This window comes from Macrobrachium rosenbergii, chromosome 41, assembly GCF_040412425.1.
Source record: "Macrobrachium rosenbergii isolate ZJJX-2024 chromosome 41, ASM4041242v1, whole genome shotgun sequence".
NCBI lineage: Eukaryota > Metazoa > Arthropoda > Malacostraca > Decapoda > Palaemonidae > Macrobrachium > Macrobrachium rosenbergii.
Window position 1 is genome coordinate 76,227,909 of NC_089781.1, and position 13,429 is coordinate 76,241,337.

Sequence of the window (13,429 nt, forward strand, 5' to 3'; positions counted from 1 at the left end):
CCCTCCCCTCACCCCCACCCCAAGTATTAATGAAGAGCCTTGATGATGGAATGGTGGAACAAAAACGTCGCATAAAAATCATGTAGTGATATTCACGCACCTAAGTACAGACACACATATATATATACATATATATATATATATATATATATATATATATATATATATATATATATATATATATATATATATATATATATATATATATATATATATATATATATATATATATATATATATATATATATGTATGTATGTATATATACAGTGTATCCCTCACTCTCCACTACCTCTTATATAAGCATATTGATTGAATGTACCTCGGTCCTAGCTTTCGGAGTGTCTGAAATGTTGGTAATATTGGGATTTGCCATCCTCGACCCTCTCGTAAATTACACTCATCTTGGATTCTCTGCATGCAATAGAATCTGCTTGCATGCAGCCTCGGTAGCGCAGTAGGCAGCGCGTCAGTCTCATAATCTGAAGGTCGTGAGTTCGATCCTCACTCGGGGCAGAACAGTTTTGGGAGTTGGTGTGTACGGCACATCAAGTCCCTCAACAAAGGATGGAAATTGGGGAAAGTGAAACCGCTGCAATTTTTCGACAGAAACTACAAATTCTGACAAAGATACCTGATTCAGCGACTATGATGGCGTACAAGTTACATTCTTCACACAATTTTGGAAGATGAAATAAACAGATCTCAAACCTAAAGAAAGATAAAGCGCAGTCAGTTTCGGGAACGAAGATGGGTTGATTTTTTTACGTTTAACGATTGTACGAGCAGCAGCCAGTCAAGCCTAGTATAGTGGTAGTTTTTAACTGTTCGAATTTTTAATTGTTCATAATCGTTAAATTAAAAAAATAACTTTAAATTTAACAATTAAAAAATTCGAACAGAAACAAAATTACTTGTGTGTTTAGCCACTATACTAGGGTTTCTGACTGGCTGCTGCTCTTGCAGCTATTAACGGAATATAAGTTGAAACCCAAGGTCTATAGAGATACAAGGTCAACCCATCTTCGTTCCAAAACTGACCGCGCTGCTTTTGTGACGTCACGCGCCACTTTCTCCATTAGCTCACAACAAACGACTTGAGGATATTCTGGAAACATCAGATATAGTACAGGAGGAGGAGGAGGGAAAATTTTCAGCTGTTAGTAAACTAAACAAGGAGATAAACAATTTGAAGATAAGAATAAGAAGCGAAGAAGAAAATTTGATTCGTATGAAAGATCAGTGGAAAAGTGAAGGGCACTTTGTTAAAGTGAAAAAATTATGTGGGAAAGTGAAAAAACAACATGGGAAAAGGAAAAGTTAATTTGGGAAAATGAAAACGTTAACTGGAAAAATGAGAAGAAAATTATGCTTGATACAATTGAATCAGCCTATGTCACAGCGACGGCCACTGCATAAATGAATCTATCACAGTTTTTCTCGTCTTCTCAAGCAGATTCAGTTTTAAAAGGAAAACCTGTTAAATCTTGGGCTGATGATGACATAAATTGTGCTTTGACTCTGCAAAGTTTAAGCCCAAAAGCTTACAAGTATTTGAGAGAAATGCGTAACTTTCCTTTTCCTTCCATTTCCACGTTGAATCGCTTGATATCTAAATTGTCTGTAGAGCCGGGCATTATGGAGCCAGTGATCAATCTGATGAGACATAAAGCAGAGTCCATAACTGTCAGTGACCGCTTGTGCATAATTTCGTTTGATGAGTGTTCAGTTGCAAAAGGAGTGGACTTATGATAAAGGAAGCGATGTTTTATACAATCCAAAAAATAAGGTGCAACGCGTAATGGTGCGTGGTGTGCTGGCATCGTGGAAACAACTTGTCTTCTATGACTCTGACTGTGACGTGACGAAATCGCTTCTTTACAGTTTGATATTGAAAGTAGAATCAGCTGGTTACCCCGTAGTTGCCATGGTTAATGACATGAGCCCTACGAATGTGGGGCTTTGGAAAACCTTAGATGTTCGTGCAATGAAAACATCATTTAAAAACCCAGCAGACGGTGAACGTGAAATTTATGTTTTTGCTGATGCTCCGCATCTTGTAAAACTTATTCGGAATAATTTTTTTGATCATGGTTTTACATTAGATGAAAACGTGTACATAAACAGTGGTCCTGTGAGAGAACTTATGGAAAGAAGTGTCATTGATCTGCGGACAACTCATAAGCTTTCAGAAAAACATGTGAATGTTCGAGGAGTCTAAAGAATGAGTGTAAAATTAGCAGTTCAGCTTCTCTCAGAAACGACTGCTAAATCCCCGGAATATTTTGGTAAACAAGGACTGCTTTCGGAGAAACACTGGGAGAAAACTGCAGTTCATCTCACTAGTCGACAGATGGTTTGATCTCTTCAATTCTCGAGTGCCAACTGACAAAAAGTGGGCATGCGATGCTTATGGGTTAAAGTGAGAGGAACAAATTGCAGTGCTAGACAAAATGGTTAACACTGCAAAACATTTGACAGTGACTGGTAGCAAAAGAGCTTACCCGTTTCAAAAAGGAATCATGATATCCTCAATATCATTACCTAAACTATATAAAATGATGGCAGAAATGTTTGGTATATCATACATCTTGACTTATAGATTAAACCAAGATGGATTGGAACACTTCTTCGGTTGCCTTCGACAAATGGGAGCATGTTACCAGCATCCATCACCTGTAGCAGTAAAGCACAGAATAAGATGTCACTCAATGGGCACAGAGAGAGACTTCTCTCATGGTTTCGAAGCACAACATAGAAGAAGTGGTAACGGAGACATTTCAGCAGCTTTCTTTTCTGATGAACAGTAGCTGCAAAGTGAATTAGCCGTTTCTGCAATGTTGTTTTGTTTGCCTGACTCTGATTTTGATGAAGGTAATGAGGATAAGAACATTTCAGGAAATTCTAGGGACACCTTGGACTTAGAAACTGCAATAGAAGAAGAGGGATTAGAATATTTAGGAGGTTTCATTGCAAAGAAATTTCCACAATACCCGAACTTAGGGTCGAAAGTGTCTGAGGATGATACCTCTTGGATTGGAGCAATAAGCAGAGGAAGAGGGTGTCTGATGAAACCAAGCAGGAATTTACTGCTGAACTAAAAACCATGGATAAAATTTTTAAATGCCACCAAGGCGAAAAGACCCTGAAAGCGGGTAAGGGTGCGATAAAAACCTATCAACAGATAAAAGAAACATGTAGCATTGCCTGAGGAAGTTGTATCATATTTTGTTCGGTGTCGAACATTTTTCAGATTAGGATATTAGGATAATTTTAAACAGGTTCAATAATAGTTCTTTAAATTATATAGGTTATATAAAAAAGCTGAAGAAAATAGTTCTTTAATTCATATATATACATAGATTTTACATTCTTAGCATTCTTAGTATATCATCATAGGCCAGGTCTTGTATAATTTCTAATAAATATTTAATCCGATAGTCAAAAATTGTATATATCGTATAATCCAAAAATAAACAAGCAACTGAATCTTTACAAATCTATTATTAACCACGTCTTATATTCTTATTTAACACGGCCCCCCCCACCCCCCGCCCCCATTTAACGCAGGTAATAGAGAATTGTAATGTACATCTAGTACCCAAAAAGGGCCTACCCTGGAGTACTGTACTGCGTGACGTCACTAATTTATAGCGACATTTGGCAGCTCGGGTTTTAATCCGACTTAAGCTGCGCGCGGAGAGACCTTGTATCTATAGACCTGTAAAAAAAATGCGCCGAAGTTTCTTCGGCGTAATCGAGTTTTCTGTACAGCGTATAATGCTGTATGAAACTCTCAGCCACGGCCCATGAAACTTGCAGCCGCGGCCAATGAAACTTTCAGCCAAGGCCCGGTGGTGACCTGTGTTGTTGGCACCTGTAGCGGTGCCAGACGCACGGTCATGGCTAACTTTAACCTTAAATAAAATAAATACTAATGAGGCTAAAGGGTTGCAATTTGGTATCTTTGATGATTAGAGGGTGGATGATCAAAATAACAATTTGCAGCCCTCTGGCCTCAGTAGTTTTTAAGATCTGAGGGCGGACAGAATAAGTGCGGACGGACAGACAGGTAGCCAACTCAGTAGTTTTCTTTTACAGAAACTAAAAAACCTAATTCGGGCACAGACAAAATTCGTTTAGGTACTGAGGAATCATTATAGCACATTGTCTTAGAAGCCTCAATCACTTTTAAAAAGTAAATGAAGTGAATAAAAACCACTGATTCTGGTAGAGTCAATACTCCTTCAGGTATTCAGTAATCTTAATGGCCCACTGTTTTAGTTTCATTTAATTTGGAAAAGCAAATAAAATCAAACTGGGTGTAAAACAAACCAACTTTGGCGGCGATGAAATTTCGCTATTTATAATGCTGTCATTCAAAACAGGGGGACCCGACTAGAGATTTAAACAGGTTGAAAAAAGAATGATGTCTTAATAGCACACTGTTCTAACTGTTCTTAAGCTTTGAAAAAGGATGGAAATTAAAACCGCCGTGAAACTGATAAATCCCAAAATAAAAACCATTTGTTCTAACTGTTCCTACGCTTTTGGTCATTAAATAAATCTGAATACAAAGGTAAAACTGACAAATTGAGACAGATTAAATAGCAAAATCGACAAATTCGGAGAGAGAATATAACATTTCCCTGTTTACAGCGATCATAATAGCCCATGGATCCGACGGTTCATAAACTTTTAAACAGGAAATAAACTAAAACCAAACGTGAAACGGCATCCACAACGCAATAAGGATCAATAAAACGCAACCACGTCTACGATACACTCTCAATAAACCTCGCCCGAGAAAGAGATCCACAAAACAAAATAACATTTTCCGTTAGTCCTATATCAGCGAGCAACCAATCTTTCTTTTGTGTCTTTTCATTTTCATAGCCTTTTTTTTCGTAGGTTTCCCGCTGGTTAGGGAATCGTTCGATTGTTTTGAATGAATCTTTGATGTGCGTAAAATACATTTCAGTTGACCAAAACTGGGGGACTCCATTTCCAAAATCGTTAATATGCACGACTGAGTTTTTGTCATGAGGCTTTTGTATTCCCCTTTCCACATCGTACTTTTCATTCTTTTTTTTATCGAGTTTTTCTAAGTCTACGACTGTGCGATAGATCTTGATTTTACCAAGGAAATTTTGTGTACGTCCACTCCTGAAATACTGAAAATGAATGAACGGTATGTCAGTGTGTGTGTGTGTGTTTTTTTTTTTACTTCTTACCTGAGTGAAAAATGTAAAAACTGGCACTGTTTTTTATTTCTGGTTTATATGTGCAAATGTGGTTGCTTCACACACACACACACACACACACACACACACACATATATATATATATATATATATATATATATATATATATATATATATATATATATATATATATATATATATATATATATATATATATATATATATATATATATATATATGATATGTATGTATGTATGTATATGTAAGTATGTATTTACACACACACACACACACACACACATATATATATATATATATATATATATATATATATATATATATATATATATATATATATATATATAAAAATCATGGTGGATACATGACATATATATATATATATATAGGAAAAAAGACAGACTTCTGCCTGTCTTTTATGTGGATTATATATATATATATATATATATATATATATATATATATATATATATATATATATATATATATATATATATATATATATATATATATATATATATATATATATATATATATATATATATATATATATATATATATATATATATATATATATATATATATATATATATAGAGAGAGAGAGAGAGAGAGAGAGAGAGAGAGAGAGAGAGAGAGAGAGAGAGAGAGAGTGGTCAAGTGAATGTATTCATAAACCATAACGTAGATACATCCTTATCAATTAGATATTGTATCTAATTATGGATGGAATGCTTTTCGTTTTTATAATCTATCAAGTGTATTTTACAGAAAAATATTGCACCTAAGAAAAGAAATCTCAACTTTTTATTACTTAATTAGAGATACAGAACTCCCTGACACTATGCGTATTCACCGGAGTACATCATCATTCAAAGATATTCATCGCGGTACGCATTCATTATTCAGGTGGGGGAAATGTCGCAATTACGCATCATTACATTAACACTGAATATAGTCATTCCAAGCGAAGGATCCTTGTTATTCCAAAGGGCAAATCCGACTGCTATAGCCTTTTTCTTCTATTTTTCGCTATAAACCAGCCAACAATGTTCAACAAGATTGCTTATTATCAATAAGAAAGATTTTTTTCATATTAATTGATATTTATTCCAGGTATCTATACGGCAAGTTCCAAAAGGATGAATAAGAAATGTAAAATAGAAAGCCACTTTAGGTTTTGGTTTGTCTAAGAGAGAGAGAGAGAGAGAGAGAGAGAGAGCCGTATCAAATAATGAATTCCACTCTTAATTCAATGATTTTTGGAATGGAAATAACGACAGAAAGACAGAGAGAGAGAAATATGAAAACAGATCAATATGATATATTTGAGATAAAGCCGCCCTTGACTCGAGAGAGAGAGAGAGAGAGAGAGAGAGAGAGAGAGAGAGAGAGAGAGAGAGAGAGAAGCTTTGCGTGTCAAAAGACAGTGAAAAATGGAAGGTATTACCCGTAGACTTTTCTCGCCTTTCTCCCAACCGGGCGCTAATACCGGGCGGCCGAGTGATGATTCACGCCGTGTTGATGATATCCTTGATGGCTATGGAGATGAGGTGCGCCCGCTGTGATGAGCACAATTTAGACTATGCCACGCGGACTTAGGTATTCTAAGTAGATGGACCGGCTGGGAGGGTTCCGAGTTAGCCAAGGCCTGATATATTGTTCTGGCTCGACATGAGATCGCTCCCTGGATGGAATATGTTATGCAAAAAGGTCGCCGTGTCATTCAGGGTATCTTCGTCTATCATTCTGGATTAAACTTTATATGCGGAGGGACCCGGCGTTTTGTGTCGATGGTTATATATACGCAAGTAAAAACCAGACAGAAACATGAAAAACTTTATATATACAGTATATATACGAGTATATATATATATATATATATATATATATATATATATATATATATATATATATATATATATATATATATATATATATATATATATATATATATATATATATATATATATATATATATATATATATATATATATATATATATATATATATATATATATATATATATATTATATATATATATATATATATATATATATATATATATATATATATATATATATATATATATATATATATATATATATATATATATATGTATATATATATATATATATGTATATATTATATATATATATAAATTTGAATAAATATATATTGAATAAAGCATATATATACAATATATTATTATATATTATATTTTGCTAAATATATATCTTATATATATATATATAATCTTTTGAAGATGTGCATTTAATATCAAAATTTGAATAGTTGAAGAAAGCGCATGGTAAAAGCATTCCTTTGAAGATGTGCATTTTACTTCATTCTTTTACTTCAGACTAATTCTGATATTTCCAGTATATTTCCATCACTTGTCTTGAATGATTTTTCCATAAACACACACACATACACACACATGTATATATATATATATATATATATATATATATATATATATATATATATATATATATATATATATATATATATATATATATATATATATATATATATATATATATATATATATATATATATATATATATATATATATATATATATATATATATATATATTATATCATAATACAAGGAGTGCATTGTAAATATTAAAAGCTATAAGAATTTGCATTTAAAATCCACATAAACAAAAGTATTTTAAGGAATTATTCTCACCCATCCTATGGAAAATGTATTTCCTTTCAATCTTTCATATAAAATTTGTCACGTGTTATTTCGTCCCTCAATACGGGATAAGTTTTTTTCTTCCATACACGCCACCTCCAGATTATTCTACGTTCCTACTTTCCCTTTATTTTCTGCTAATTTTTAAGTCTGACCTTTTGAGCAGACATACCCCCAACTTGGTCTTGTCCCGTACAAGAAGATATTCTTTTTCCTATATTCCAAAATCAAAGGGATTATTTATAAAAATGCTTCAGTTTTACATTACTTGAGTATGTTTTATTCTTCTTTGTTTTCTCAGTGTGCGACTTTTTATAATTTGACTCAAATCGTTGATAAAGTCATGAAATTCGAGTATCACGTTGTTCAAAATACATTATTCCTTACGTCCGGTAAGAATGTCTTCTAAAGCCAGGCTATTTTTCAGTGTCATAAGTATAATAAGCTTTTGATCAAGAATTTTCAGGCTTTCCCTTGATATTTTGTAACGGTGTAAAAGTTAAGATACTGAGTTTTTTTTTTAACGACTTTTTTTTTTTTTCTTTTACCATATTGAGGAAATTCCAAAGGGTGCGTCAATCTTGGATATAATCTTACGGATAATGAAGCAATCAATTAAAAAGCCTTAGCCTTAACAACACTTTAAAATTTGAAGATTGAGTTCAAAGAATTGAGAATTATCATCTTTATCATCATACAGCCCTTATTTTTCTTCTTTCTGAACATTTTATCTCAGGCTACCAATGAAAGCTTGATAACTGTTATTGTGTTGTATTGCTGTTAAATTACAGTTTCATATATTATAGTTTTCATCTTTTCATGTTTATATTACCCACAAAGTATTAGAAAATGAAAATATATCTTTATAAGGTTTAACAACACTGATTCATTTCTTGATTGTCTTTTTTACCATTTTAAGCTCATAAAAGCAAGGAAATGTTGGTAATTGTAAAAATAAATTGATGTAATACCAGTACTTTTAAATTTTCGGATATCTTGACATTTGTTTCACATATTAGCACTGAAATCTTGGTAGCTGTAATAAATTAATATAAATGAAATGTTGATAACTAAATATTCTATTTGTTAAGAGTTCATAAGATATTTTCTTGCCGCAAATTAACTCAAGAAGGACGAAATTTATCAGGCGCATATCGCTGAAGGAATTACGCTGGCTTTTTATTCAAACGGCTTTACTAGCACTCAAGTATAATGTGACCATTTAGGACCACAGAACAACACAAATTAACATAACGTAATATAAGATGAGAATGGACAGATTACAGGTACAATTGTGTACAGTAGATAAGAGGTCGTTGAGATAGCAAGTAGGTTGCAGTCTCTTCTAAAATCAGTTAAAACTTGCCAATGTGAGTGAACAAAATTTCAGTGGGTCATATTCTTTTTCACTATGTACATGGAAAGCAATACTGAACATTAAAACGTGAACAATGACTTTTAATATCTAATCAAGAATTTATGTCCTAAGGAAAATTTTTCTCTCTTAAGGAAATATAATTCTTTAGGGATATATCAGTTTTACGAATATAGCAGCACTTCTAGCGAACACCTAAAAATCAACAGAAAGGACGAAAAAATAAAAATATTTTTTATATATAGAAAGATTCACCAAGTAAGGGTATGCTGTTTCATGAATTAAATAAAAAGGGCTACTCGTAGTGGTGAATTCAGGAGCAAACCCCCATCACAGAACGTTGTGACTTGCAGGGGAGCAGCAACATCCTACCTCCTTCGCTGAAGCAACACGTCTGGCGCCACAGGTGCCCGAAAACACCTGAGTAGTCCGGTGCCACTCCGCCCATGCCAGGCGTACGAAGAATAACATCTATACCTTGCGCACAAATGGGGATGCGTGTTCTTTTTTACCAGAAATGAAGGACCGTCTTATAAAACGTAAAGAAACTTTCGATCAAGAGACCGTTGTGTTCAAATAGCAGCTGAGGTGTTGACTGTTTGCTGTACGACAACTTGAAATGCATCGCGGGTAAAGTTCCCGTGGCACCAGTGTGTGGCAATCAGTGTCACCCCGGCACCACGGGAGATAAGACTCACAAGTCGGTGTATGTTGTGCTGTGCGGATAGCTATCTCCCAGTGTGCCGTGTTGGAGGAACTTTGCCAAAGTCAGTTATTGTTTAAACACTTCATGCCAAACAACGTTTTATGTTAAGAAGTAGTAGTTTGAGTTACGCAGATCCAGATGGTAGAGTCTAGACAAACATTCTAGAAAAGGTGAAAAAAATAAGAGACATTCCGATAAGAACTAAATCGTATGTTATCATTTGACGGAACAGCTGGTGTTCTCACGTCAGAGTATACACAGGAGAAGAAACTATGAAGTGAAGATATCCAAGTCAAGGAAAACGTTTAACAAACAGTCGTTGTCATAACACTCGTCCGCTAAAAGTGGAAAGGAATATGAAAAGCAAAAGAAGACTGTTTTTGAAATAAGACAATATTTACTGAAATGGACAAGTGCAACCAAGTGGCCAATTCTGTGAACAGTAAAGAGTGTATCACGTAATAAACAGTGGCCTCCCGGAAGAGACGATATAAAAACCTATCTCGAAGCCAGTCGAACTTATTTATTTCTCCTGCATCTCACACCCCCAGCCCCCTGCACAACAAATTGTCTGGGTGGATTTCTTGGCCAATAGTCCTTAGAGATTAAGGAAGGGATTAACCAAAGGAGGGGGAGGTTTACCAGGCCCGGATTAACGGTGATAGAAGAGTTGAGGCGTTGAGCATGACACGTCCGGACCTGAGCAAGGCGATCTTGAGAGTAAAAGGATTTAGACGACAACAGCGACCAAGTGTCTAATTCGGATCTCTGGGTCCTCATGGCACGAGAAGGTGAGCGAAGAAGTCAGTCTGTCTCTCTCTCTCTCTCTCTCTCTCATAATATTTAATTTCATTTCTTTATAAAATGTTATGCAATTCGTCGATTTTTGCACGTGCTTGTCTAGTAATTAGTACGTTAGACTGCCTCAAACACAGAAATGTTGTTAGTTAATTTTTCACAAACGTTTTCAGCAATTTTTTTGCTTTAATCTTTTTTTTCACAACTGTCTATTCTTTTGTATATTATTACAGTCTGCTCATCCTTTCTAAAAATGTTTATATGTAGAATGAAATCTCAGAAGCGTTCCTAGTAATTCATTTATTTATATAGTCTGCGGTATCTTTCAATTGTTACAACTTAATTTATGTATTACTTACACGTTTACTGCATGCTTTCAAAAATACCATTTCGTCTTATGGTTAAGTATCTATGAGGGAACTAAATTTTTCTGAGTTACTGACACAATTCCTGTATTTTGTTGAGTAAGTATGCATACTCTTAAATTTCTTTTCAATTTTGTCTTTTTCAGTTATTATTGATAATACAGCTGTTTATAATAATAAGAAAGAAGAATATTCGTGCTTGTACTAATTCTCACAATTTACTAAGAAAGTGTTCATTTTCAACACAAATATGGAAACTTCTTATTACTCTTATTTTAGGCAGGTTTCTTTAGTCTCTTTTCCAAAGCAATTATTTTATTTAGCAGAATAGAAAAGCCCACAGTAATAAAAAAATAATGTGACAGTGATGGTACAAGTAGTAGAAGGCTTACGTTGTGTTAAGCTCGATTAGTTTGTTTTTAAGCCAATTTACTCTGTCATTTAGAATATTAATGTTATACTCATTATGAAATCCACTATTGCCATAATTGTGTGTGAGTTTTGTAAAATTTGACCTTTCTTTTGTTTTTTACCTCTTTTATTTTCAGTTAGTAAGCCTTATATATATTTATATCATCCAATAGGTTTCATTTTTATTTCTATTTCCTTCTTGTTTCCAACTTATTATCAGCAGTGATTGTTATATCTGAAAGTTTATAGAAAAACATTTTTGTTTTATTGGTACATTCTCTTATTTTCTAAGTAATAATACGTGGATTTGTAGTGGTTAAATGTGAATTTGTATTCTATTAGAAATTTTACTTGTACCTTGATATCTGTGAATTTTTGCATCACTATTAGTAGAACTTATATTTAGAGAAGCAGAGTTGCCCAATTGTTTATTATTACTAATCTGTACTTTTTGTAAATTCTGTATACTTTCCTATTTGCTGCTAGCAATTCTTCATGTATCTGGTATAGTATACACACTCATTTGTATTTTATTAATAATGCTGCCCTGTATTAGGAATCCCTAGATATTCATCCAAAAACCATTTAAATGAATTTAATCTGTACCAGGATTTATCAGCAAAACTTCTTTATATCCAGCAAAGCAGGGAAATTCATTTGCATGTTATTACTAACACCGCTATTTTGTAAACTAAAAAACTCCCACTTACACTTAGCGACTAATGCCAACCATTCTTCGTATCCAGCGAAGCAGAGAAATTTATTTGCCCGTTATTACTAATTCCGTTATTTTGTAAACTAAGAGACGCCCTTAACGACCAATTCCACCCTTTATTTACGTTCCGCAACCATTCACAACAACCTGACCCGTTCCATCCTCGCCCTACACATGCACTTGTCTCGGTGTTCGTCTTTAAAAATGCCCGTCTCGGCGGCCGCGCAACATTTCACAGGCGAGTATATTATGCATCTCAAGGGACAGTAAAGATGTCATCGCCTTTCTCCTCCTCCTCCTCCTCCCCTTCTACCCTTCTTCCTCTCATGCGATGCTCGCCAAACTTCACATTCCGCGCACGCGAACGCGCCGGAGGTATCATGCACCTTTACGTATGTTACGAGATAAACATATATATTCCCCTGTTCCCGGACTACGTGCGCGAATTTTGCGCGCGTTTTTTCCCCTCACGCAATGCGGCTTTTGTCGTTTCTCAAGTTGTTGAGAGTTATTTTTGAAGATGGCGAAAGAGGAAGATATGTTTTGTTAAAACCTCTGAATGAAATACAACAAGACATCGGTGTTATATTTTTTGCTCTTATTGTTACTGCAGTTTTGATAAGGAAAAATTAATCCCACAAGAAAACTAATTGAGCATTTATGACGTGTGGGTGAGGTGCTTGGGTAAAAATGAAATGTATTTATTTATTTTATTTTAGTATTTTTTATTGGTTTTCTTGACTTTTTGAAAGATGGTGGAGAGAAGGCATGTATTCATACAGACGTTTTACGGCGTTTAAACAAAAGGAATGCGTACCATTGAAAACTAAATGAAGTTTAATTAAGCGCAAGGTAAACAAAAAGTTAAAAACTTTTCAAGAAATAAAACATATTGAGTTCTTTTAAGTCGTTAATTTCCTGTTTCTTAAAGTGGTCGATTTGGGTATAGATACCGAATTAAATAACGTCTGAATAATTTTGCTTTTTGTATTTACTAAAATGTTTGTCCATCCGGAGTACTGAAACCTAAAATATCCATTTGACTTACTGAGCTTCCCTTTCCTTTATATATATATATATATATATATATATATATATATATATATATATATATATATATATATATATATATA

General features: G+C 33.8%; 1 protein-coding gene and 1 non-coding gene across 2 annotated transcripts in view; both read left to right on the top strand.

The window, feature by feature from the left end:
* Positions 1–441: 441 nt before the first annotated feature.
* TRNAM-CAU (transfer RNA methionine (anticodon CAU)) lies at positions 442–514 on the top strand. Its single transcript has one exon. It is a non-coding gene; the product is annotated as a tRNA-Met (tRNA).
* A 9,450-nt stretch (positions 515–9,964) lies between these two features.
* The window catches only part of LOC136826905 (fibroblast growth factor receptor-like 1), a 216,040-nt gene continuing 212,575 nt past the window's right edge, over positions 9,965–13,429 (top strand). The window contains 1 exon segment of the mRNA XM_067084434.1: positions 9,965–10,798. Within this exon segment, the coding sequence (XP_066940535.1) occupies positions 10,786–10,798 (13 nt within the window). The 5' untranslated portion in view covers positions 9,965–10,785.